The sequence below is a fragment of the Gymnogyps californianus genome, chromosome 9 (genome assembly GCF_018139145.2).
Source record: "Gymnogyps californianus isolate 813 chromosome 9, ASM1813914v2, whole genome shotgun sequence".
Taxonomy (NCBI): Eukaryota; Metazoa; Chordata; class Aves; order Accipitriformes; family Cathartidae; genus Gymnogyps; species Gymnogyps californianus.
The window spans coordinates 23,506,639-23,533,735 of record NC_059479.1 but is presented as its reverse complement, the minus strand read 5'-3'; the positions used below and the strand labels follow the sequence as shown (position 1 = coordinate 23,533,735).

Sequence of the window (27,097 nt, the reverse complement as noted above, 5' to 3'; positions counted from 1 at the left end):
ATATTCACAGCCCCGAGTGAGCTGGCTGCCAGGAAACCGCAGGTGAGCTCAGCAGGACACAGATGGTGGCTTTTGGCATCTGCTTTTGTGCTGTCCCTTGCTCGAAGGCACGTCAGGTGAGTATGTCATAGGCCCTTTCTTCAATGCCCCCACAGAGACTGGGATTGTCAACCCAAACAGCCCTGGGCACGCGCTCCTGTTCTTGCCCGTCAGGGTGCCACATCCACGGCCACGCCATGCGGCAAGGTGCCACATCCACGGCCACGCCATGGGGCAGTCCAAGAAGATTGCACCGACAGTTTGAAGCGAGACCCCTCATGCACAGCCAGGCTACCAACCCATCACAACCCTCCTCGGGCTCACCAAAGGCACCGCCCCGAAAGGGATAAAAAAAAATCCCAAAGAGCTTGAGACACAAAGGACAGTTGCTCCTGAGTGACAAATAAATAGCAGGTTTGCTGGAAGAAAGCTCTTTGGAATCCAAGGTCCATCGCCCCAGTGCTGCCAGGAGCCTCGTCATGAGATCAGTCTGTAATTATAACTCTTTTTTAATGAGATTTCTTTTAAAACCAGAAACAGTTGGGGACAGGGCTTGCAGAGGGGGCTTGCCTGCCACCCCTGCCCTGCCGGTTGATCACAGCATGGGTTTGTTCCTACGTACGAGAAGAGGAGAGGCCCCTCGGAAAAGAAAAGAGTTTCAGCTGCTCTTGGAGAAGTGGTGAACGTAGGCGGCTCCTAGTTCTGGTGCCGCTTCATGTGGAGAGCCAGATGGTCGGAGCGGGAGAAGCACCGGCCACAGGCTAGGCACTTGAAGGGCTTGGCGCCCGTGTGCTTCCGGTAGTGCCGGGTCAGCTCGTCGGAGCGGGCAAAGCGCCAGTCGCAGCCTTCCCATGTGCATTTATAGGGCTTCTCGCCTGCGGGGAAGAGCCACAGGTCACAGACACAGCACAGGCCCGCCACGCAAGAGCCTACGAGGACACGCATCTGCCCGGCCTCCCAAACGCCCACCTCGTCGTCTCAGAGATGCCCGTCCTCCTTGGGAGGCCCTGGAGGGCACCCAGGGCTGCCCCGCTGCAGAACAGAGCTCGTGGCCATGCTGATGCTTTACACTACCAGGGTTCGCTTGCTGTACACAGTCCATAGCCCCAAGGGACCATAAATTGTTGAGCTGCAGTAACCAGGTCTTGTCCATGTGCCCCCCCCCACCCCGCTTTGCTTTCTAGGCTTGGTTTCTAGTGCTGTTCAAGTTCCTGTTGGATTTTGGAGCATTTCTGGCTAAAAAAATTTCTAAGTTCTTTTTTTTTTTTTTTTAACTACAAAGCCAAAAATTCCTATGGAAGGTGTTGCTGCTCATACAGGTGTGGGGGACGTCAGGAAGAAGAAGGGGGTTATGCCATTTAAATTTTCCTCAAAGCCTCGCATCTTTGAAACCACCATCTAACGCTCTCTGCCTCAAAGTTCAGCCCTGCAGCACCTCTCCGTACACAAAACATTGTGTTTTCTTCAGAGCATTCGGGTGACGTAATGCCTCTGCCCTCTCCCCCCGCTCCCGCCCATACACACCTATTCCTGAACTGAAATCAATTAAATTGTGCAACTTCTCAGCCAGCTGGGAACTGGGCTGGAAAAGCCCATGCCCGCTTCCAGCTGCCTGCGTGCCCAGGTTATAGAGCTGAACCCTGGCTGCAGCCCTCTCCGCGCATGGGTGTGGTGCTCTCAAATATTAGCCCTCGCTCTTAACAGCCTGAACAAGCAGGCAGCGTTCAGGGAATGTGCTGACTTTCCCGACCTCAAATATTTACCGTTTCATCGGCCAATTGCTGAGCGCACCATCGCGGCATGAATGCACGTACACACGCAGCATGCATGTACAGGCATGTGTGTTCGTGCTCTGACACGTTTCCCAGTGAACGGCCGTTCCTCCCCGCAGCCTGTGTGCTAGGCAGGCGGTGGATTTGGCCAGGAAACAGAAAACATTCAGCCACAGCAAGATCTACAGTGTCTTGCACGGACCAGAAAGCACAGACACGTGAACCTGGAGGAGACAAGGCACCCAGACCACATCCAGCTCCTCAAAAAGCCCCTGGGTTCTGCACCACGGGGAGGAGAGAGGTGTATTTTTTATGGCTCAGGTAAATAGAGAACTTAAAGTCAATTTACAAGCAGCACGCTGGATGTTTTACGGCACGCTGGGGATCTCGGGGTTTGCGTTAGCGTGCTAAGACAAATGCGGGATTTGCACTGTGCAGCCGCAGACATTGTCCCAGCCGGGTCACCTGGCTGGGTCAACCCTACCAAGGCCCTTTAGTTTCAAACAATAACAGGTTGATCTCCAGGATAGAAACAAAATGCTTTCCATTGTCCCACGAGCTGGCTCCATCTCCCAGGACAGCACGGCAGGGCAAGCTCAAACAAAGACCCAAACTGGCATTCCCAGCCCCCGGGAGGTGGGTGAGCAGCCACCGGGTTATATATTTAATCTCACAATGGCACCCAGGAAATGAATGGTGTCTCCAGGAGATGAATACAGCCCAGCCCATAGCAACGGGCAAACCACAAGAAAAGATCTTAAGAGATCATGTACTTCTCAGCCCAGCTGCCATCAGGCGAGGAATCAAGAGAAAGGGCATTATTAACCCTTCAAGTGATGGAGCTGAAGCGGCATCGAGCGTACTTAGCTGGCAGGAGTTGGGACGGGCCCTGTCGTTGCAGCTCCCGTGCTGCCCTCAGCAAGGCTGAGGCCTCAAAAGCAACACACCAGGCTTCACAAATTGGATGCAGACACCCTGAGCCTGCCTGCATGTGGCTCTCTGCTTTGGATTCCCTTCTTTTTACCCGCCCCACAACGCTACCAGTTTTCTTGACTACTCAGGTCACATCCTCCTTCGCCTCTCTGCCCTTCCCTCTTACAGCAAGTGAAGTGGAAGGAGGCAAACACACTTGGATTTCCAGCCCAATTACTGGGAAACCTGGAAAAATGACTGCATTTTATTGGGTTCAAAAACTGCCCAAGTTTCCCTGGATACATCTGTATATTGTGACTTGTAAGGACAGTGTCTGTCTCAGATGGGTTCTGTCTCTGGGCACAGAGCTAAGACCCGTGCTCAGAACGGAAGAGGAAAAGAGATATTTAATTTTAAAGCGAGAGCCCTACCGTAGCCCTGAATACAGACTGCTGTTGTGACAAATGCTTATCACCACCCAGCTCTCGGAGCCGGGACAATGTCTTTCCTGTTCCTTTCTTCCACCCCTTCCGTGTTGTTCTCCAGCCCGCTCCTACCCAGGCCCTGCCAAAAAAATATTGTACCTCATGCACAAAGAAAAATTCTTTGCTGGCTTGTTCGAAGGACTGATAAGACGAAAACGGAACAGAGCCAAGTGCAAGAACTGATTCCCAGCCTCAGGATGGGTTTTGTTCGTTGTTAATAAAAAAGAAAAGTGAACTCTGGGCCAGCTTAATTGCTTTCAGTAAAGATCAGCCCTTCTATAAAAGAGATTTATGAGGGCACTGATGGTTCCTGGACTACCTGGGGATCTGATAAAGTTTCAGGTATAATAAATGCCTTAATGAGAAGACCTGTGCTTGAATGCACAAGTGCAACTGAGCTAGGTTTACCCCAGGGAAGCTGGTTGTGGTGGGAGCTCCTGTGTGCCAGTGACCCTGTTTACACCAGCAAGGGCAGCCCACGGCACCTTTGCCCTCGGGAATGAGGGCACAGCCCTTCTGTTCGTGTATTCGGCGCCCTTCTGTATGTGTATTCGGCAGCTCCAGTGATACACCACTGGCAGCCGCTAAGGGGACGAGCACTGGGCGCGAGTGGTCTGTGTGGCTGGTACACAAGGAGATACAAGGGGTTTCTTCTTCTCCTTGGGAGCCACAAGGGTGCTTGACACAAAAGAGACAGCCCTTGTCTCCTCAGAAGTCATATATATGCACCACATGCCTTTACGCAATCCTTCGGTAGGCTAAGCAGGATCAGACTTGGCTAGGATTTGGGAGATCTCAAAGGAAGAGCTCAGAGTGTTAGAGGTTTTGGGGGCACCTCCTCCTCCCAATCCATCGACTTGAGAGACTCCAAGAGTTCTCCTAAATTCTAGACCATCCCCCCAGAAGGCAAGCAAGTGCACACAGCAATGTACAGTCGCTATAAACCAGTGCAACCATTGGACTTTTTTTAACATTAACAACAACAGACTTAACTGCGCTCCTTACCCCGATAACCACCCTAGATTAAGGTAATCAACTCAGCCACATTATCACCGCCATTAACAGGCACAGTATAAGCAGCGTAGGCTGGCAGAGTTTCCTGATGATGCGGTGTTCTTACCTGTGTGAGTCCTCTGATGTGCCTTCAGGTGGGAGCTCTTGGTATAAACTTTCGAGCAACCTGCAGAAACAGAAAAGACACAACTTCCCTGTGAGAAAGGGGCCCTCGCTCAAACAAATCCAGAACATTTATATTTGAGGTTAGGGACAGAGCAGGCCTGAAAAGCACTCTGGGTAACAGTATGCAAATAAGCCTGGCTATACCCATTTTGTTTCAGCAGTAACTAAAGAGCATTTGTTCTCCAAGACAGCCAGACCTTTACAACACTCCATGTTTTGCCACACAATCCTGACACCCATGGGCATTGTGCTGGGAATTGCGGCGGGGGCAGAGTCAAGCACAGACTTTCAAATCCCCCCCTTCCTCAACCAGCTCACGGCGGATGAAAACATTAAATTCACCACTGTTAGCTGCTGGCTTTGTGCTGGCGTTTGGTCTTTCTGGATTCCAGACGTAACTGATATCACTGCTGCAAGGCTGGAGGGAAGATGTATTTTGTAATAGTCCCAGCCCCAGCAGACGTGGTAAAAATGTTCCAGGAAGTAGGAAACGCCAGGTACACTGTGGAGCCACAGCTTGGCTTTCAGGATCCAGAATAAAGCCAGTGGGAAGTTTTTTCAGAAGATCAGCAACAACAAGTTTAATCAAAGAAAGGCTCTTAACAGCAACACCAGGACTTTGGCAAAAGTTTCAACAACAGGCGTCTCAAAATGAATCATTGCTTGTTCCTCGTTTCAGTTAGAAAAAGCTTAGAGAAGCTTCTCATGCTGCCTTTATGGCCTTGCTTCATTGTGTTTTGACAAGTATATTAAAATAAGAATTTGAATTTTTATGACCTGCTTAAGCAACATGTAGTCATATTTTTTGTTCCAGTATTTCCACACAGGCCTCTTGCAGGAGATCAGCTCTCCATCCTGTCCTGCTCGGGAGGTGCAGGAGCAGCTAGCTGCCTTTCCCCTCCCCATGGCAGGAGGGATAAGGGTTGGTGACCCAGTTTAATTTTGCTGCTGATGCTCTGAAGCCTCAGAGGTCCCTCACACGTGGGAGAGAGATGAGTATGCACGAGACCAAGGACTGCCTCCCTGCTGGGCACGAAAACGAAGCCAACCGAGCACCCAGAGCAGTTTCCAAACCCAGAGGGAGCAGCACAGAGAAGCCAGAGCAGGGCATGGCTGAGCTTCATTTCCTCATGAGCACGCAGAGGAAAAAGTGCTGGGGCCACCAACCTGGAAATTTGGATCGGGGCTTTGCAAACAGGTCTCCCCTGTTCATCCAGTTACCGGCGTGAATTCGGCATGCCTCCTGCCGCTTCCTCACCCAGACCACGTCAGTAAGACCTGCTGCCCCTGCCATCAGTCCTGACTGGTTTCACCTCTAGCTGAACCTCAGTGTGAAGGATTAGAAGAAGCCCTCCCCTATGTCTGCACGTACACGCTATCGAGCCACCCAGTGTTTATTCAGCGCAGCTTGTTGGGGTTTTTTTGCACCACAGATATGTTCCTGCCTTCCTATGCAGGCCAAAATCCTGCTGAAAGCAGGCGAGCTTTGCCTTGGTAATGCATCCTGCAGGATGAGACTCTTGCTCTGACCAGTTCTGACAAGAGCAGAGGGGTCTGTCTCAGAGCAGTGGTCCACTTACACCCTTCATCTGTCTCCCACCATGACCAGCAGAAGGTTAAAAAATTCAGCACAAGCTGTTAACCACAAGAACACGGGTGCAGCTTCTGGCTCAGAAAGTCCCTAATCTGCAGGTTGCCAGAGTGTGGGAAGGTGTAAGCACAGAAAGATCTCTCTAAACGATGTCCTATTCTTATATACTTCCTCGGGTCACTGCTGGAGACAGGATCTGGGCTAGACAGGCCTCTGGGCTGACCTGCTACAGCCACTGTTGTGCCACAGCAAGAGTACATAAATCTTGCAGGAGGCAGTTGTTAGGAAATGACTTTCCTCAGTTCACACACCCCCACGGGAAAACTGTTTGCTAATCCCCAACAGCTCGATGGCTGGGGCTCGGCCCAGGAAGTGGGAGGTGTGTGTCCCTGCCCGAGGACTGGTGATTTTCAAGCCCTCACGCTGCTGCCACTGAGGTTTCTCGCTAGGGACACGATTGCTTCTCTCCCATGCGGCATGAATGAGTTTGGAGCTGTGGGTCCCACAAACTCTCTGCGCACAGTGCAGGAAACCCTGCAAGATCTCCTCCTGCCAAGGCACCACAGGTCTTTAGATGGACGTGCTCATGCAACGAGGTGACACACAGGGAACAGCTTCAGCTCTGGGCTGATCATGACCCTGAAATGCCTTTCCACACCATCCTGATGCAGTACGTGAAGCCACTGAAGGATATGACATTCAGCTATTCAGCTCATTGCCTCTTTGGACAAGAGAATTGGGGCTACAGAGAGAGATCATAAAGGCTGCTTACGGAAATTACTTGACGGTTTGCCACCCGTTATGGGAGAGTGGGAAAGGAAAGGTCAGTGAGAAAGCCAGCATGGTTTCACCTGCGGGGAGCATGTGGCTGCTCAGGGTTAGCCAAGACCAGAGCGAAACGGGCAGCGAAGGCAGCAGATTTCCAGGAGCATCCCTGTGCTTTGCAGGAGCTCTCTGCCTCTCAGTCAGGCTTGCTTTTGCCAGAGTGCAAAGGGGAAAGGGAAGGGGAGAAAAAAGGCATCCGCTGCGCAGGCAGGATCGACCTCTCCTACTCCCTTGGTGGTGGTAGGAACCCCACTTCCCTGGGGCTCTCCACCCAGCTCCATAGCTCCCTTCATCATGCAGACAAAGTGATTTCAGATTAAACTCCTGCGGAGGCCCAAGGCAGCCCCCAGCCTCAGTGCGTCAAGAAGAGACACCCCCCGCAAAGCCAAGCCAGTACATCAACCATGAGCATACCTGGGTAATCGCAGTGATGGATTCTCCTTTTCTCCAGCTCAGGGTTGTTGCGTCTGTTGTATTTGGGGGGCTGCATGACAATGTGCCCTTGGGAGAGGGTCCCAAGGCCATTGGGGACTGGGGGGACCTGGGATGACTGGACCAACTTCAGTCCAAAAGTGGCTTCATAGGATGGTGGGGGAGAGATGGTGTTGATGAGCTCGGGTTGATTTTCTGGGCTGCCAGGCTGTGAGTTGGGGGGTGAAGGGGGCAGGTTCACCCCCGGAGCAGGGTAGAACTGCCCTGAGATGTTGAAGTTTCCCTGTCCCTGGGAGACATGTGGGTACTGCTTAACTGGCCCTCCTGGCTGGACGGGTCTGTGGACCACACTGGACATGGTGTTACCTGTGGACATGGTAACACCACTGAGACTGTTGATGGCCGTGGTGCTGTTGGAGGAGGATGACAAAGTGGTGATGTCAGCGCTTCCGTTGCCAAGAGGCATCTGGTAAAGCTGGGATTGCTGTGGATTGGTGGATAAGGGGATCTCAGAGGGCATCTCCTGCTTGATGAAGATGTTGTTCACTGCCACTGACTGGGGCATGCTGAAGACACTGGTGAAGTCGGGCAGGGTCTGTGTGGAGCCGGAGGCAGAGGAGCAGGGCTGGGCGAAGCTGGTGCCAGGCTCTGTTTTGATCTGTGGGAATGGCGTCATGGGTTTGGGTGGCCGGTAAAGTCCAGTGCGCAGGTGCGTCGTGTCTGGCAGAATCACATTGATGTTCACGCTGTACGGCGTAGAAGTGGGCTTCTCTGTGGAGAAGAACTCATCCACCACTGAGGCACTCTCCCGGCGGTACTTCTTGTCTGGTATCATTGGGATGGGTGGCACATCGTTTGAAAGGTACTTATCCATTTCGGACCGTGCCTATGGCAACAAATACAGACAAGAGAACTTGTGAAGAGTGACCCTGACACACTGGTGGTGGGAGTCCAACATTCAACAAGTACTTAAGCTAGCAGGAAATCGAGGGAGCAGCAAGAACAGCCCAGGAGTCACAGGTTGCGATGATTTAGCTTCAGTCTCTGACTCAGCCAGACTCCCCAGGAGTGAATCACTGTCCTCTGTCCCACTTCCCTCCTACCTATCTGCACTGATAACAAAGGGTAAGCTAGGCGGAGGATGCAGTTCTCAGAGAAATATAGCCTGATACAGAAGAGCCAAGCTTTGGTCACACAAACAAGGGAATTTAACACTAGAAATGGGATGAAATCAGAAACTCTGCTCCAGTCAGCCTCACGCTTTGGGCATGTTGGATCTGCAGCCCACCTTAGACAGGCTGACTCTGGTCTCCTTTAAACTCAACAGCCTGTATTGCATTTTATTCTAGGACAATATCTTTAATTAACTGAGAATATTCTAGGACAATATCTTTAATTAACTGAGAATAATTGGGGCTATAGCCCTAGAAATCTAAGTGATGTTGCTACTAATTCAGTGGACTGTGAGCCTAAAATGGAAACTGCCGGGCATACTATTACTGTCTTGTCTTGGTAAAGTGACTCAGCCCTCACCTAACCTTTGGTTTAGTTCTAGTTTTGTAGAGCTGTTTTTACAAGCCTGGGTCCTCCAAGCTAACAGGACCTCTAGCTCAGACAATCACCGCTTGCCAGGTTTCTTCCCCTCCTGGTTCATGTCTGATGCGGCATCCCACTGGATCCAGGCCCAATAATTCAGCAACCTGATGGAGCAATCCGCTAGGAAATTCATCCCCTGGCATTTGATGACTCAAGTTCTGCTCTTTGTGGTTAAAGATACCAGCGCTAATGCTCTTCTATAAAGCTACAGCCTTTAATTATGTGGTTATCCATGTGTCAAGCTCATTGCAAAGCCCTCGTAGACTCATTCATATGTAGAGGAGCTGGCAAAACCACCAGGTTTCCCTGGCAGAGCCTACAGCGCACTTCAGGAGAGCAAGCTGATCTCACCCCACACCCTGCACGCTTGAGCCGAGGGTTTTACAGCTCTGAACTATGTCACTGGAGTGCAATGGGCCAAAGTCATCCCTGCTGCAACTTCATTGCTCTTAACAAAGCTGGACGGGACCCAAGAGATTTCCTTGCCCTTTCCAGCAAAACATATCACCTGTGCTTCCAGCTAATTCAAAGAACCTTTGCACCTCTGCAAGCCATACTGGCAACGCATGGGTAAGCTGGCTTCCACCCAAATACAGGTACGTGCCACAAATACACCCTCTTCTACACGGGTAGAAGCTCAGAGCAGCTGGACTTGGAAGTGCTACGCTGCACTGGAACTGAGCACACTGCACTGGGACTGTGTTTTCTACGCTGTGCTCGCCGCACTGGTGTGTGTATACACTGTGCCGTAAATCCTGTCCGTCCTCATCTCATGTGCAGGTCCTGAAAAGTCCCTGCCCTCATTAAAGGAAGCCATGCGTTGGCACTACAAGCTCACTTTGTGTCACATCCTCACCTAACCGCCTCTGCTCAAGGCAGCGCTGCCTCCAGCAGCACCCCCCCACACCGTGCTCCAGTGAGGAAACCCTTGCTCAGGCATACCCTAAAGCTAAGGCATCAGCGGGAGGCAGGGGAGAGAATCAGAGACCCTCAACTCAGTCCCCACAGACTCATCCAAAACCCTGATTTCCTCTCTGCTCCCCGCTGCAGTGTCCAGCTTGGGTTCCCGCCCGAGGGAGAACCACACCAAAGCTTTGGAGCTGAACCCTGCGTGCTCCTGCCCCGTGCACCCACGCTGGCGTATTACTGTTACCCTTGGGAGTCAGCTTGCTCTAGGCAGTACCAGAGGCTCCGAATGCCGTACATACCTGAGCAATGAAATGACCCACTTGCCAGGAGTGGGGGCAGGGGGAAGGTGTTGGATGCCTTTTACTTCTACACTTCCCTTATCTCTGGCATTTAACTTTCTCACCTTCAGTTCCCAAGGGAAGGTCTCCTCCCCACAACTCCAGTGGGTCCTTATACGGCAGGTGACCAGGCAGGTATTTTAAATGTAGAAAGGCATGGAGGGCCCTAATTTCAGATCCAAAACCTGCATTCTCAGCCAGAGTCCCCCTGCCCACTGCCTGCCCCCCTGTTCGGTGCCTCCCAGCCTCCTTTTCTCTCATAACCACCTCTACCTGCAGAGCAAAGTCTTCTTCCTGTCATTCCATTAAAGCCTGCTAAATCCACTTCTGATCCCGAACAGCCCCAGGGTCCTGGGGAAAGGGGGTGTTAAGGGGCAGCTGGTCAGCAGAGCAAAAGCAATGGGCTTTCACCAAACAGGAAAGGATACCAAGCCCTGTCCGTAGCTGCAGCCCCACTGGTGTGTGCAGGACCGGAACGGTGAGGGCCCCACCCCACTGGAATCCCAGATTGCTGCTGATTGTGTCACAGGTCCCACATGACCCCGAGGGCCCCAGTGTCCTTCGAAGGGGGAGAAAGGGGCACTTTGCTTGTTTGTGGCTCAGAAATGCCTAGCAACCCTAGTCTGCTCCGGCACTGCTCGTGCTGGGTGCTGACACCTAATACCAAGCCATTTCCGTAAGCGCCTCCCCGCCAATGCTCTATCCAAAGACAATTCCTCGGCCCACGTTCAACACAATTGGGATGACTAAGTGCTGACATGTCTGGGTGGGATCCAACTCAAGTGTCCTGAATGCAGGTGTCTCTATCTGGCTGTCACTCAGGCCTCCTTTCACAGTCGCTGGGGATCCAGTTAATGGAGACACACAAGCCACGAAGGAGATGATAGCTACGCAGGCACCCGGGTGGCTTGCACAGGCGGAGACACCACGGGCGGGAGGAACGCAGCCTGGCTGGCAGCAGGGGCAGAAGGAGGGAGCGGAGGTGCCGCCATGTCCTCGCCAGTGGATCTGGGTGGCCTGCACTGGGGCTGGGTGGGTGGGGGGAAGTCCCAGCTCAATCTCTTAGGGGCTTTAGCGGTACCTCTCACCAACGGGGGCAGAAGCATGCAGAGGGAGGAATGAGGAAAGCGCTTCACCTCGAGAATGAGCGGCGGCATCCGCTGTTCCATCCTCATCGGGTGCAGCTGTGGGGCAGACAGGGCTGGGTTAGTGGGGCGGCCTCCCCCGAGGCCCAGCCACCCCCCGCAGGCCTCCACAGCCACCTCCGGCCGTGGAGGGCCTCACCCCCCCACCCACCCCCCCCTCCCCGGCCCCTCACAGCCCCCAGGGCCTGAAGCTGCCCACCCTGTCAGCGGGCACGTCCCCGCCGCCATCACCACCGCCTCCTCCCGCCCGGCATCCCCCCCTCCAACATGGAGGCAGGTGATGGTTGCCTGCCATCGGTTGGCAGGCAGCACGAGGCCAGAGTGCCGCCTTGCCTCTGCGTCACCACCTGCAGGCCGGGAGGACTAGCAGGTGAGGTGGGGGTGGAGCCAGCCCTGAAGTGGGTGGAGCGATGCCCCATTGTGGGCGTGGTCAGCCCCGCTGTAGGCAGGGCTGGGTGGGAGCCATGTTTGCCCCAGGCGTGAGCCCTGGCTGCCCCGGCCTGGTGGGGGGACCCCTCGGCCCCCCCCTCGCCCCGGGGCCATGGCACAGGGGGGACGTCGCCCACCTCCCGCCGGCTCCCAAATCCAGGCTTCGCCTGCAGAAACAGGGACGGGGGTTCGGAGGCCGCAGGACGAGCAGGCAAGGGCTCAGCCCGCCCAGCTTGCGCAGGGATGACCTCCATTTTCCTCCCGCCCAGAGGTGGGAGCAGAGCCGGCTGTGCCTTGACATCACCTTCTCGCTGTTCACTAACAGGGATTTTTTTTTTTTTTTTTTTTTTATTTTTTTTCCCCTTTCTTTGCTGTTTAACATCACCTGTCCCGGAGAGGGGGCGAGAGGAGGGACAGAGCAGCCCGCTGCGGGGATGAGCAGGGACTCGGTTCCCAGCTCACGCAGCCAGCCTCTGTTTTTATGTCTTAATCCTCGCCGAGAGGCAGAGCAGGATCTGCCGGACGGCCTCTTGGTGAATCTGGGCAGCAGCTCGGCCTGGCTGCGAGGTTTGGTGAACTCTGGGCTTCTCACGGGGAAAGAAAAGATAGCTGAGAAATACAGAGCTTTCCAGAGGAGGCTTTGAGGCATGGCGCAAAGACCTTCAGAGATTTCCAGCACAGTCAAACCAGTAAGTTCTCCCAGTTCCCATGGGGCTCCCATCTACAAAGGCTACCTTAGGGTAGACAGAAACATTCATGCCGCGTCCTGGGAACAGGCTGGAAACCACCGGAGCAGGCATCAAGGGCTGAGCCCGCAACACTCGCTCACTCAACTCATGGATGAGGGGTTTTTTTTGGTGCAGGGCTGGGGCTGTGCCAAGCCCCAGCACCACCCCCCTGGAGCGGGCACCCACCACGAGGTGCTGTGATAGCCAGGAGACGCCATGCTCAGCTGCATGCCCAGGGCCTCAGGCACAGCTCCTCTCCTCTGCCCAACATCTAACAATGTCCCCCTGCCACGGGCCATGGCATCTGCAAGAGCAAGGGTACGAGAAGCTTTCCCCAGGAAGAGCCTCAGCCGTGCCACCGGGGCTCGGATGGACCGTGCTTCCTGGCAGAAGTGTGGCAACACCGCAAGCTAGATCCAGCCCCTCCGAGGTGAAGCTCTCAGCATCACACCACTGCCAGGCTCCTACAAACAGGGGACTCGGGGGAATCCCACCTCCTCAGGTACAGGAGCAGGTACCCCAGCCACCCCTGGCAGCGGGGTCCCCAGGGACCTTCTCTGCAGTTTGCCTTCAGCTAGCCCTTTCCTGTGCTTAGCAATCTCCAAGGTAGAAAGACTTTGCCAAGACTTAAATCTCCTTTATCATTCCCCGTATGCACTACAGCGTGCTTGCAAATGTCCTGCACGCCTCTCTTCTCCTGCCTCGATTCTCCTCAGCTTTCCACAGAGGGCTGAGGGTTCTTCTCAGATCTCTTACCCAGACCTGGATCCTTTCTCCAAGGTCAGTGCTCAAGATAGGCCACAGTCCTCCAGCACCAAGTAATGGCGAAGAGTTATCTCCAAATCCCAAAACAGTATTTATCTGCCTTCTGTGGGTTCAGCGTCAGCCTGTGCCCCTATTCTCATTCCACAGCCTTCTCCTGCAGCTGCTGCTGCCTGCTCGCTTCCAGTGTGCCCATTTTCTCCTCTGCAACCACGAGGTTTCACCCTAACCTCTACCCTTTCTCTAATTCAACAAGATTGTGGTAAAGCCTTTTCTCGCCCTCCCAGTTTGGGGTCATGCACACATTGTCAGGCTGGTCAGTCAGACCAGCAAGGGCTAGAAACCAGCCCAGGCTTCCCTCTGTCACACAGAAAACCAGCAAAACCAACTCAAAGGACTCAGTTTTCCCATTTTTGGGGTGTTCATATTCTGGGAGTTGCATCTAAATGGAGGACGTTCCTTGCGAGGCCACCATAGACCACAGAGCCACATGGAGGACGGGTGCCAAATAGGCTGGGGATGCTGAGAGCTGCCACCCCTGGAGAGCCGCTGGTCTCCATGTGGTCTTCATGCCTGGAAGCATGAGGAGATGCTTAAACTTGAAATCTCCAGGTCAGAGCTACAAGGGTTTTGGGGTTGAAAGCTGTGTCCCATCACCCCCATCAACTGGAAGAAACAGCTTCGGAAGCACCTGCATACTTCAGCCAAGCTCCTTCGCAGGTAATGCTTGAGCCTGCAAGTGGTGGTCCAGCTGCTGGATCCCTCATTTTGGGGTCAACCACACCAGGAAACCAACAAAACCCTCTGCTCTGCCAGCTGTCTGCATTCAAGACTTGCCGTGGTAAGCAGCACAAATACAAAGGAAGCAATTGAGGGCAAAGTGGGCCCCACCAGGAGGAAGCCCCGTAGACGCGGGGTCTCTGCAGACTCGTCAGCCAGCCTCCAGCAGGTCCTGGCAGCAGGCTGCAGCTCTGCCTGGGGCGGCTCTGGAGAGGGCAGCTGAGGACACTGAGGTGGGCTCACATGAGACAGCAATGACCTGGAACGATCAGCCCATCCCTTCCTCCCTGTCTGCCAGCCACAGGCAGGGAATTAACCATTTTCTTGCCTTTTTGAGAAGGACTGAACTTACCGCGTAGCCAGGGAGCTCAGTTCGTGTCAATACTGCAAGAGATGATACCCACTGTGACTTGATGGACAAAGCCTCCAGGGCCTTCTAGCTGAAGAGCCACTAGGTCTTTAGTGGGTTCAGTGGCCCAGTTTCCCCTATAGTCACTAGCTACGCCAGCATTGCAATCACCGGAGACAAGGATGAGATACAAGGTCTGGAGGTGAGCACGCCCCAGCCTCCGCCAACTGCATCGACAACAGCTCCAGCAGCCATCATAGAAGTCATAGGTCAGTAGCTCAGGCAAAAAGTGAGCAAAGGGGAAAAACAGGCAAAGCAGACATCAACAAAACTTCTGTGAGTTTAGAGGTGTCCAAACTGGGATCTTTGGTTTGGTCAGGAAGGGAAAGCCATTAAGAATAGCCTTTTATACCATAAAAGCACTGAACTCCTGTGGTATTTTCCCCTCCAAGTCGTAGTATCTATTTCTGACCACGGAGGAGTGTCTTTTCAACTTGCCAGAGAAAAGAAAGCCAAAAAAAAACCAAGCAGGAAAAGGAAAGGGGTTAGAACGAGCACTTTGTCCACTCCAGACAAGCTGGTGTCACTGGACCAGCAGGCCATGTTGTGAAGCACCCAGCACTGTGAAATCAGTAAAAACCCAGCCCTGCGAGCCAGTTGCTCGATGAAGAAAGCAGACAATGAAGCCCTGCTTCCCCCAGCTTCCTCCAGAGTGGGTTCTCCTGTGGCTAATGGGTGCTGACATAAGTCTTCCCCCTCTACCATCTGCCAATTTTCATAAATCCTGCAGGAACCTCCTGCCTTGGAGACCTCTATCCCTCGTTCAGATATTGTCACAGGCAGGGCGAGGCGTTATCAGGACATCGATCAATACACACAGAGTCCAAGACAAACATTTCTTGGGAGGACGCAGAAAAAAAACGGCACTTGAGCCAACCATGCCATTTCGCCAGCAATTAACCATGAGCATCGTTAGAAGGGCGCTAGGCACTGCAGGCTGTCAAGGCAGGAGGCGGGACGTGTCTTTCCCGTGATTAAACGCTTTCCACTCTGAAGTTGATAAATAACAAACCGCCATAGAAACATCAGATGTTGTCACCACATGGGTAGCAGCAGAGAACAAGGAGAGAAATCAATGTTTGCTAAACAGGCGATGAGCTCGTAAAGTTGGCAGAGGGAGCGGTTGGGGGGGAAAGGGCTCAGGGCGGGAGGTGGGGGGGAGTTTCTTCAGTACTTGGCAGCTTCGAGCCCTGCGCTAGCCCCTGCCCCTGGCCGCAGCCCCCCCATCCCGCTCTGCAATGCTGGGAGGCATCAAGCCCGCTTCCCCCCCTTTCCCAGCTGGGTCTCAGGCTCTTGCTCGCAGCCAGCCCCAGCCGCGATGCTGTGCTGGCCACTGATGCCAAGAGCTTTCGGGAAAGGGGTGCAAGCAAAATGCCAGCTTCGCCCGTGCAGGTCAGCCAGCGGCGCAACCCGGTGACGTGGGGGTTCAAGGGATGGGGGAATGGCAAGGCACCCGCTCCGGGTGCAAGGGTGGCCCCTCCTCGGGGCGAGGGACCCTCCCGGAGCACAGGCATGCGTGGGACAACAGTTGCGCCTGTTGTCCGGGCTCTGGGATTATGCAGTACAGCCTCTTTCTCATACATGCACCTGCATGAAACTCCAGCCTCCAAGGGAATCAGCAAACAATGGGGAGGATAATCATCAATCAAAAACCATGGCAAGTACCTGGCAGTACCCCTTTCAAGGCACACATTATAAATAGACTGTATTTATATACAGATTTGGTTCAATATCAGCATTTATTGTCTCCTAGTTAAATATTGACCTGAGTAAATATTTGTTTCTCTGATCATTTGGTTTTGATATTGACCTCGATCGACGTTATTTTCTGTTTGTTCCTCAAGTCTTCTGGAACTCTCTGCAAAACGGGATTAGCAAAGAAACCCCCAGCACTCTTCCTTTCAAGTATGCACAGGGCCAAACGTTTAGCTGCTGTAAATAACAAAGCACCGTCGCAGGCGGCAGAGCCAAACTCTGTGCTTGTGCAGGTGGGTGCTGGGCTGCAGAAGGCCCCAGATGGACTCCTCTGCTTGCTCTATCTCAAAGAGGTTAGGAGCAACTCCAAGAAACTAGCGCTGCCCTCGAAGCAGTCGGCTGTGTCTGCATTACATGCAGTGGGGCAAGATTCATCTTCACTAGCTTTGGCCACCTGGCAAGTGGGCATCTAAGCTGAAGTCTCTGTGCAAGCTCTCTCTGGAGTCCATGGAGAAGACTGCCAGAGGTGATCTATCCCACCAGCTTCCCATCTTGAAGCTGTCACACCTTTCCACTTGCAAGAGCAGCTCCTGGAGCAGGACAAGGCCACAAAGATAAACCCTTTCTCCAGGTTTCTGCCAGGAGCTCGTGGATGGCCCAGGAGCTGAGCCACGCTGCTCTGGAGGGTTATTCCGGTACTCTTTTCTGCCCTTGTGTTTGAACTACCCAAGGTAATTATCACCTCTCAGAAACAAGGAATTTCCTTGAGGCCAAGAGTCACCGTCAAGGCAGATGTGGGCAGCTGGGAGGTTGGCTGGCCTCTGGCTGAGCCAGCAGGCAGCAACATTTCCAGCAGACTTGCTGACTCTGTTTGCTATTTGTTTCCTCTGACAACTGATAAAAGACTCACTCAAAGGCAATGTACCTTGGTTATTTATCACAGAAATCATGCCACTACAGCCAGCAATCCCAAAGGCCAAAGAAACCAGGAAAAACACCCTCATCCAACACCAAGGTCAAGTGCCTGGAAGAGGAGCAGTTTGGAGCAGCCAGGCTCCAGCAGGCTTTAAGAGAGCAAGCAGAAACCTTTCAAAAAATAAAGCCATAAACGGACTGAAAAATAACTAGCAGGGTAGACCTTGGAGCCACTGAGCTTGGAGAAAGCTCTGGCCCAGCTGCACCATCTCTAGGCCTCACTGAACATGGCGGCCATTCAGCCCGTCTGGCCTTTGGCAGGTCCAGATGAGGGTGGGGGGGTCCCAGGTTGACGTTAGAGTAGCTCGGCACTGGTTTCCCCTTTTGCAGAACTACCAAGTGCAAGCTCGGCACTGGATGGAGCCCGAAGGCAGGTGGGGAAACGGGGACAGCCATCTCTCCTCACCCATTGCTCCCTGCTCTGCCCCGGCAGGAGGGCAGCTCTCTTAAAGTGTGGGAGGAGAGGACATGAGGACCTAAGGGAGTTATGCCTTCCTACACAGCTTTCTATTTCTGAGCTGCTCTTGCTCAGCAAAGGCTGGGGTCAAGCCTATCGAAGCCAACTGGAGGTTTTCCATCAAGCTAAGTGGGCACCCACTGTTGGAGGCAGGAGGCTGAGCTGGGTAGACTTTTGGTGTGAGCTGGTAGAGCCGTTTGGATGGTTTTTCTGGAAAGATGGAACGATCTAATGTTGTTTCAACTCCTGGAAGATCGGGAGGCTTGGAGCTACTTCAGCCCCAGCCAAAACGTGCAGGAACTCAAGTGTTCCCCTGGTTTATGCATGCATACCATCAAAAGTTGAATTTGGATAGCCATGCAGCCCCTGCTGGTACCACCAACCAGAAGCAGGCCCACCTGCAGCTCCATTTCTCCTTCTCGGTTGCAGCCTCTGCTCCAGCACATCCTCTCCCCTGAATGTGAGAAGATGGAGGCTCTCAGATGTCACCATTCCCCAGGATGACCCAGACAAATTTATCCACCTGTTTCTAGCTATTCCATGGCCATAGGACACTGGGCTTGTCCTTGAGCCTTCCGGCTCCCCTCTGGTTACACATCCGTGCCGCGGGTCTTGAATCGAGTGTGACATGGGAGAGGCTGTTAGAGCTCATAGGGAGCTTCCCCAGCTGGGTTACGGGTGGGATTCATTCTGCCTCACTCAAACCATCTAAAAGCTCACACTCATCACCTTGCCTCCTCCGATCAGAAGAAAAGAAGCACGTTCCCAGGGCAGGGTCTGACAAAGGCAGAGTGAGTCATCCGCTGCTTGCTGGGGCTTGTGAAGTCCTCCTGGCATTCAGCAAGCGATAAAACAGGCCAAAAAGCCTGTTCTTCCCAGTACAACGCGCAAGGCAGACCCAAGACCCCATGCACGTCTGGGAAAAGCAAGGTCAGGTTTCACGTGCGGACACCAAATCCCACCGTCCTTGTGGCCCTCAACTTCCTCGCCAAACCAGTTAGCAAAACAAAACAAAACACAACAAAACAAAACAAAGCCTAAGGCAGGTGAAAACATTGTGTTTGAACGAGTAGGTCTTCGGGCCAACTTCCTTCCTCCAAGCTTGCACAGCACCTAGCACAGTAGATACTGCCAGAATGAGGGACCGAGGGGGACGTTGGAGCAGGTCCGCCTGCTGCAGCCCCTTCTGCCACGCATGCTTCCCTATGTATTTCCTAGCATCTGTGCTGCTAGGAGGGTCCTTCTCTTAGCCTGAGAGCAGAAAGCCTCAAAGAGTTTCCTCAGGAGCCATTCCCTTCAGCTTAAACCCTCTCTTTCCGCATTTTCCCTGTATAGAAATGAATTGCCAATTGCTGTTAATTAAGGGAGACAGATTATGGCACAGGCCGGTAACAGGCACTTGACAGTTCCCGTGGAGAAGGCACTGAGCCCTGGAGAAGCTCCAGCCAGAGCATTTTGGAGCCAGGGGTTTGCCAGCTCCCGGGAAACACGAGGGCCGTGACACTCGTCGTGTCCCAGAGGTGGTGTCAAACGGTCAGCCAAGCGAATGATTTTGAGTTCTCCCAAAAGCACGACGCAGAATCACAGAAACACCAAATATTGAAAGTCGCTCAGAATGAAACGTTATGTTCTAAAACAAGAGCGTTTTGAATGATCAGTTGGGAAGAGGAGATGCCCCAATTCTTCCAGTCAATTTAACAAACTTGGGTCATTTCCACATTTTAGAGAACACCATCAAACCTTCTATTTATTGCGAGAAGGATTTTCATTTGAGTATATTCAGCCACCCCTGGGTTCAGCTCCCTAAACTGTCCTTGAGGAGCAGCAAAATGGAAAATGATAATGTTTTACAGGCAGCGTTAAAATGATGGGCTGGACTGGCTGGTGAGTAGGTACCCACATATCTCTGCTCTCTCCAGGATGTGTTCCGATTCATGAAACAAATTGCCTTAGATGTGATAGACGTGATAATGGATGGATAATATTCTTTTCTCCTGCAAGTGATAAGTACCTGTGTTTTTGGACCAGCTATACTGGGACCAATTTCTTGCCATTCTCTTCTCCTGCTCGTACTGGAAATACTACAAAGAGCAAGGTCATTAAATGCATTGTAATACTTGCAAATCCTGTCCTTGGCGGAAACTTGAAGGTCTCTATCACATTAAAAAAAAAAAGAAAATTAAAAAATAATAATTTTCAAAGAATTCTCCAAGCATTTCTGAACTTCATGAAAGATTCTTTGTTTGAGTTTCAATCTGAGCTTGGAAGGGGCTGAACCTCTTTGATGTGGTAAACAGCCCATGGGGTTTTTTTGAGAGTTTTCGTGCCAGCTCAAGTTCTGAGAACATCTGAATTGTAAACATGAGTTATCCAATCCCCAAACACCAACTGTACCCTGTGACTCATGTAATTCACCAATGGAGCACAAGAAAAGCAAATATTCTAATCAAGGGGCTCAGCTAACAAGACGGTTGTAAGTGTGATTATTTGCAGTGGATGGGTGAGATAAAAGAACTCACTGGACCAGGGAACGAGAACAAAATAGCGTAGGTAGCTGACCAAACAGGTTCGAGAGGGGAAAATTCACAGTTGATGATGCACCGGCCAGCAATGCATTACCCTAGACCTTCGTGAGTAATTTCAGATGACTGTGTTTGCTTCCCACACCGTTCAGGAAGAGCGATAAAGGGAAATCCGTTGCATTTATTATGGAGTCAGAGTCCCCTGCTCATTTCCTCCCTTAAATACCTGCCTTTTCAGTGTTCAAAAAAAAAAAAACAAAAAAAACCAACCCCACAACATGCTTTTCTAGCTAATTTGCAACCTCTCCCACGTCGGCAAGTGGAAAACAGGTTCCAGCGAGGGCTGCGCAGGAGGACAAGGAACAGCACACCTGTAATCTTTTTCTTTCTCGGCGCTGTCCCTTTCTCTCGCTCCCCACCTTGCAGAGCCAAACTTCCCCCAAGCAGAACAATCAGCCTTTGTACCACCCGGACAAAGCCATTGTGCTGCAGCGAGCTCAAAGTTCGGTCAAGCCGTTTCATCCTACACCTTGTCTGCTTCCAGCAGTGCTTGCGTACACACCCGCACACACACGGGGAAGTCTGTGGGTTCGGGGGATTAAGAAAAATAAAATAACAAATGCGGTGGCTGAGATCCCCCAAATTTCCCGGTCTTTGGCTCACCGGTAACGCCGGTTTTGTCCAAAGCTTGCTGAGCAGTAGCAAGCTCCCCGCTGACTTTGGACCTGCTCCCACAACAGGATCTGATCGGCAGTGAGACCACCACCACCACCACCACCACCCTGACACAGGGCTGCAGCGGGCGGGTGAGCGTCCTGCCTGGGGACTCTCCCTGAAGGTCTTCCTGCGAGAGCAGAGGGACAAGTTCATCCTTTCTGGGGACTCTAGCTTCATTTCACGTGGCCCTGCAGACACCTGCCGGACAGAAAGCCCATCAGACTTGCAAATCTGCGGGCTAGTCCTGAAAGCATCAGGCTCCGGCTGATCCCAAAGCGAAACGGCCTGAAAGGATCCCTCCCTCCTGAGATCCCTCTAGCCAGAGGCCACGCAGGGCTCAGCCGCACCAGCTGCCAACCCACCATCTTGACTTGTGCTGAGAGGGATCAAGTGAGCCCTTCCTCCTTGCCCAGCCTTTAACTTGACGTCTCTGAATCACCAATCTGTTTCTGCACACCCCTCGAGCCTGCCCAGGCTGCTGGCACCCTTGGCAGATGAATTTTGCACGGCATTTTGCACACTTCTGCGGAATGCACGGACATTTTTGAACCCTTCTGCAAAGCCAGGACGTCTAATCCCAGAGGGCAGAAAATCCCGGCCACCCAAGAGGGAGTGGAGAACCGTGACTTCACACTGCCCACGGAAGCACGTTACATGGACCGAGCAGCTCGGAAAGAAGAAGAAGGGACCGAGTCACTGAATCCTCGGCAGATCACACCAGCCTGCTCCATTTCCACGCCTGTCTGCACAGTGGTAAACGCGGGATGCTGGCAGAGGCCTGAGCTCAGCTCCCTGCTCAGCTGGCGGAGCAAAGGGTGGGTGAGGACTGAAGGCAGCACACGGCTCCTGCCAGCGTTGTGAATCGCGGCTCGTCCGACACGTGGCGGTGCAAAGCCTGCGTAGTCCCCTTGCACCGTCACCGGCCGGCAGAGATAGGCAGGGGAATACCTTCGCATTGCTACACCGCGAGCTCAAAGCCTGTCCTCAAACACGGGCACAGCCTTGAAAACAGGCACTACCCCGTTGAGCTCGTGTCTGTGGTGTCCCTGTACCTGCGGCCACATTCAGCAGCCTGACCTTCTTCTCCTGAATGTGCTGGGCAGGAGGAGGACCCCGGGAGAGGACACAGTATTTTCAGTCCCCTCTGAGCACCGAAGGAGTGACATTAAACTGCAGAAAGATGCCTGGGCTCAGCTACCCCCAGCCACAACAAGCTGTCAGCATCTCATTACAGGCCCAGAGCAAAACTCCAAAGCTACCGTTCTCCCCTTTCCCTGCAGAAAAGCTGAATTCATTCATCGCACGCAACTCCTGACAGCCCAGGGAAATGAATCACTCCTTGACAGCTGCACTGTGGACTTCTACATCTCTGCTAATAAATAAAGTGGAGCAGGACTCCTTCCTGGCCCCAATGCAAACCCCATCTGTATGAGCAAGACCCATCACCTTGGTTCCAACTGGGCTGTGCAAGATGCTGGACCACCGTGGAGCAGGAAAGCCCATCCCTGGTCCAAGAGAGAGCCACCATCTAGTCATCACCCCAGCGCAGCCGCGTTCATGACAAGGACGTGGCCAAAGGGGCTCGGACCCGTGAGATGCAGGACACAGCACGCAGGGCCCCGCAGGGACAGAGCAGGATTGAAACAGCTCCTGCATTGTCCAGAAAGCTGCAGCGCACCTCAAAATGCTTGGCCCAGCTTCTCCCGTGATACCAGAAGCAAAATCCCTGCCAGAATAAAGTCAGAGGAACACCACGGCACCTACGTCCGCTCTGTCGAGAGGATCTGGGAAATGCCGTTCGCGGTACTGAGGATCCGAAGCGCCAGGAAAAGCTCTCGGGGGAACAGCACCATCCTGATACCATCTAATCTGTTCACGCACCTCCCAGGTGCTGGAGCTGTTTTCTTCCTATGCGAGCCCCCCACCCGGCCCTCGAGCAGGGCAGAAGGGAGGTGCACCACGCACAGGGGTGAGAAACTGCCTGTGGGGTAGGAACTGGGCTTAGAGGACACAAGGGGAGCCGTTTGCTGCTGTTTCTCAGCTTGCAGCAGCGTAGCCCACCCAAGGAAAGCGAGGCAATGAAGGACGAGCTGGCTTGGGGCTATCCCCAGCCACACTCACCGGGATCTTCCTCGTCACCCATGACAGTCTCTGTCCCCACCGGGGGCTCACCGGCCTCAACACAGCTGCCCTTGGGGCTCCTGATACAGGTAGGCAAGGGGTTAAACCAGGGGACAGGCTGCGGGGTTTGTCCGTCTCTCTTCCCGGCAGCTTCTTCGCCAGGTCCTGACCTCACTCAACGCTGCTGCAAACCCAAGTGACCCTCCAACATCAGACAGCAGCTCTGAGCTCGTGGCTGGTACAACCCATTGAGACAGGCGCTGCCTTCCCCAAATCCCCGAGGACCAGCGATCGCACCCGGCAGGCGATGGCAGGGCCAGCACCCCCGACAGCCCCCGTTCCCCTCACCCCTTAATTGTAGCAAAACCCAACCACAGAGACGAGCACAGGCTACCCTTACCACCTCACCAGCACCTCGTGCTCCTCACAACCGCAGGAAAGCCCATTAGGAGCCAGCTCCTGTCCTGCACGTGTTGGGCAGGGAGCAGGGGAAGAGCCCTCTCCTTCCCGACCGTGCTGGCAACCTTCCTTCTAGAAACAGCTCCAGGATCGTGGAAACCTGGGGCTGTTCTCACCATCTCATTTTCCATCACCGCAGCTGTCTGCCCAGGGATAGCTCTCCCAAGAGAGCCGGGATTGGGCTTGCACCACTGAGGACCACGCTTCCTTACACCCAAGGGAGACCATGGCATAAAGCCACGGGCGGCTCCAGGAGGCTGAGGAGGGATGGGCTGGCGTAGAGGACCTGGCAGCTCATCTACCGTGAGGTCAAGCCCAGCCCAGAGGGACACAGTCACCCGTCTGACACGCAGCAGATGATCCCAAGAGGGTTCCCCAGCCCCAGGTAACAACAAGGTACCCGGGAGTTGCTTTGGCTCATCAGACCTGGAGAGCAAAGGGCAGCAAGGTGGGAGCAGCAGATGAGCCCCGGTGCCCCCCCCCAGCCCCCTTGCTCATCAGGGGGTACCTGAGAGCCAGGCAAAGGGACCGTCTCCTCCTCTTCTGAAATGCTTCCCTGGACATGCCTTGCTTTTGGTTTCGTTTATTATTATTTTTTACCTTCATTCGGCCTCTTGAGATTTAAAGGGGAAAATTCTGTTTCTGGCCAATCGGACTCAAATCAGAAAGGAAAAGTGCTTTTCTCTCACAAGCCCTTTTCCCTCCTCTTTTCTCTTTTTGTTTGTTTTTTAATTTGGGGCAGGGCGGCTGGAAAGGCAGAGAAAAGGGAAAAACTGATCGGTAAACTCCACAAAGGATCTATTTCCACCTGACTCGGATCGAATAAAATTTTCGACAGCAAATAGCTCCCACCTTCTACTCTTGTTTGAAAAGCGATTTGTGGAGGTGGGGGGGGGGGACGGGACACTTTGCAACCAGCGAGATAAAGAGATTAGCTGGGAGTTTGCTCCTTTCTTTGCCTGAGATCAGCCAGACAGAAGTCGGGAGAGCTGGAGCAGCAGGAAATGCCCCGTGGGCAATAGCCAGTGCTGGAGCTCTGACAGGTCACAGCCTTTTCCGTAAATCTTGTCAAACTGCTCTGATAAACACCCTCCCGGAGCAAAGGGTTTCCCAGACGTGCAGCCATCCAGCTTTTCCACCCTCCAGCTACGGTAGCTTCTTCAGCATCTCTTCTACAACCACCACAGCCTTTGGTATTCGTTAAGAGAAAGGGGGCCAACACACACGGAAAACTCCTCCCCGGGGAGATGCGGGGTCCAGCCCTGGGCTGTCAGGGTTTTGCCACCCGCAACGCTTCACCCTGGGTGGGTTTGCAAAGAAGTCCCGACGTGGCTGTTGGGGGCTGAGCGGGTGATGGGTGAGCTGGTACTCAGCTCCGGCCCTGCAGCTTTCCAGCCTCCATCCCAGGGACCCCGTTGTCCATAAAGGGACACAGGATGGGTCTTATGGCAAAGGGATGACATCTCTGATCGGCCACCCCCAAGGCCCCACCCTCGGCTGCCCCCACCCCAGAGCAAACTGGCGGTGGGGTGGCATTACCCCAGGGACCAAACTGGGGTGAGAAACCCCTCTTCCCTTTGAAGGGCAGCGAGGATGGTGTCGTGGGATGAAGGTGTTTCCAACCATGGGTGGGCTTTGCATCCCCACGTCCCCCACGAGGAGGACAAGAGGTGGCACGGGGCTGGCCAAAGCCAGGAGGCACCGCTGCCCGTCGGCCCCCACAGCCATGGCTGAGGTGTGGGGCGAGCACCAGCCCCGCTGCCTAATCCCACCCGGCAACCGGGGCTACAAAGGCGGAGAGAAAGCAAACCTCGCCTTCCCCTTCAGACCAAACAGGGAGCTGCCGCCCTTTCCCACCGGTGACGGGCCCCAGAGATAACCCACACCTTCCTGAAGAGCTACCACCCGACCCTCCGACTTCAGATAACCCACCCGACCCCGGTGCGGAGGGGCAGGGGCTCCGGTAGCCCCAGGGTTACGGGGAGAGGTGCCAAGCCAGGACCACCACAGGGGAAGGAGGAGGGTGCTGCATGGGCCCTCTCCCCCCGTCTTGACCCCCCCATCCGTGACCACCGCTCGCAGGCCGCTGTGGATGCCGAATCGCCAGGGCGTCATATGGAAATACATCGACGGAGACGCTGCCTTCATCTCGCCACCTCCCTCCAAAGGATGGAGCCCCAAAACCGGCCCTTGGGGCATCAGTGCCGCCGGGAGAGGGGAATCGGGCAGCGGATGCACAGCCCCAACCCCTGCCCCATGCCGAACCGTAGCAGCCCACCATGGGGATGCCCTCCTGGGGGGGTCCCCAGAGGAATGGCGGCCGGGACGAGGGGGGTCCCTGCGGGGCGGCCGTGGAGCGAGGGGCCGGAGCCGCCCTCCCGCCCCGATCAAAATGGCGCTGGGGACGTGGGGCGCGGGGTTAATCATTAGCCGCTGGTGGTGCGGGCACCCCACGCCCCAGCTCGCCCCATTCCTCCGGGGAGAAAAGGGGCCGAAGCCGCGGCAGCAGGGTGGGGGCAGGCCTGGCTCACCCCCTTTCCCACCAGGAAGAGCGGCTGAAGGCTCTTCGTGGTGGGATGAGGGGTCTATCACCCAAAACACCAGCGAGGAGCCTTACCCCCTTGCCTGGGATGGGCAGCAGGGCTTGAACATGCTTCTGCCATGGCCCAGGAGAGGGGCGGGCGTGCAAGAGGGGCAGGCGTGCAAGAGGGGCGCGCGTGCAAGAGGGGCGCGCATGCAGCAACGCCCCAAAGCCGCTTATCCGGGTCTTTATCTCCGGCGCGCGCAGCGGGGGATGCCGCCGGGGAACTTCAAGGAGCATTCCTTCCCCGCCGTGGCGGTGGAAAAAATAAATATAATAAAATAAAATAGAAAATAACCTCCCGTTCCCCCCTCCCCGCCCCCATCACGCACAGACACAGCGATCCCGTTGCCCACGTCTTTCGCAGCGAGCCGGCGGCGGCGCAGAGCCCCTCGGCACCCCCTCACCTGCCGGCCCCGGGGGGAGACGGACCGAGCCCCGGCTGCGGGGAGCAAGCAAAACCTCAGCTCTCCTCCAAAACGGGCGACGGGGCGTTTCGAAGAAAGGCAGGAGGGGAAAAAAAAAAAAAAAAAAAAAAACCAGAAAAAAAAAAAAATGAAACCCAACACGCCCAAGAGAAAATCCGGCGGAGGGGGAAGCACGAGCGTACAAAGCGACAGAGGTGTTTTAGCAAAGAGCGAAAAACAAAGCAGAATTAAGTCAAAATCCACGCTTGCGTTTGCAGGAGGCATTAGCAGCCTCCGTGCACCTGAGCGGGCGAAGCTGGCCCCTTCCTGCTGCCCCACGGCAAACCGTCGGCCTCCGCCTTACCTGCGCCAGGTCGGGTGGGTTTTCCAGGGGCCGAGCCGGGGGTTTGATGTCCTCAAAGACGGGGGCGTCTTCGCTGGGTTCCCCCGACATGGTGACGGGCTTCAGCGGCGTAAACGCCGAGGCGTCCTCGGGGAGCGGGGTGCGCAGCACCAGCCCGCTGCTCATTCCTCCCGCGCCCCTCGCGCCCACTCCCCCGGGGCGGGGGGGGGGGGGGAACCAAATCTTATTTAAAAATAATATAAAAAAAAAAAAAAAGGAAAAAAAAAAAGAGGAGGGGGGGAAAAAAAAAAGGAAGGGGAGGGGAAAGGGAAAAAAAAAAAAAACCTGAAGGCAGAGGCGAGCCGGAGCGAGTTGCTAATCCTGGGAGGCCAGGTGCCGGGTCGCGGGAAGGCTTTACCTGGGCTGCGGGAGGAGGAACGCCAACCTGGAAGCGGCGGCGAGGCCGTGCCGAGCCAATCAGGCTCCCGC

General features: G+C 54.3%; 1 protein-coding gene across 1 annotated transcript; it reads right to left on the bottom strand.

Annotated features, from left to right (window-relative positions):
- Positions 1–704: 704 nt before the first annotated feature.
- LOC127019709 (Krueppel-like factor 5) lies at positions 705–26,794 on the bottom strand. Its single transcript, XM_050901885.1, has 5 exons — positions 26,630–26,794; positions 11,215–11,262; positions 7,218–8,121; positions 4,329–4,388; positions 705–914 (listed from the first exon to the last, which is right to left on the bottom strand). The coding sequence occupies exons 1-5, from the start codon at positions 26,792–26,794 to the stop codon at positions 736–738; spliced, it is 1,356 nt and encodes a 451-aa protein (XP_050757842.1). The 3' UTR covers positions 705–735.
- Positions 26,795–27,097: the final 303 nt, after the last annotated feature.

Bases quoted from the DNA above. Each gene is read 5' to 3' on its own strand.
- LOC127019709 (XM_050901885.1), bottom strand. From the start codon at position 26,794: ATGAGCAGCGGGCTGGTGCTGCGCACCCCGCTCCCCGAGGACGCCTCG. The intron at 8,122-11,214 runs GTGAAGCGCTTT...TTGTTGCCATAG, and splicing joins TGCCGCCGCTCATTCTCGAG to GCACGGTCCGAAATGGATAA. The intron at 4,389-7,217 runs GTATGCTCATGG...CTGTTTCTGCAG, and splicing joins CCATCACTGCGATTACCCAG to GTTGCTCGAAAGTTTATACC.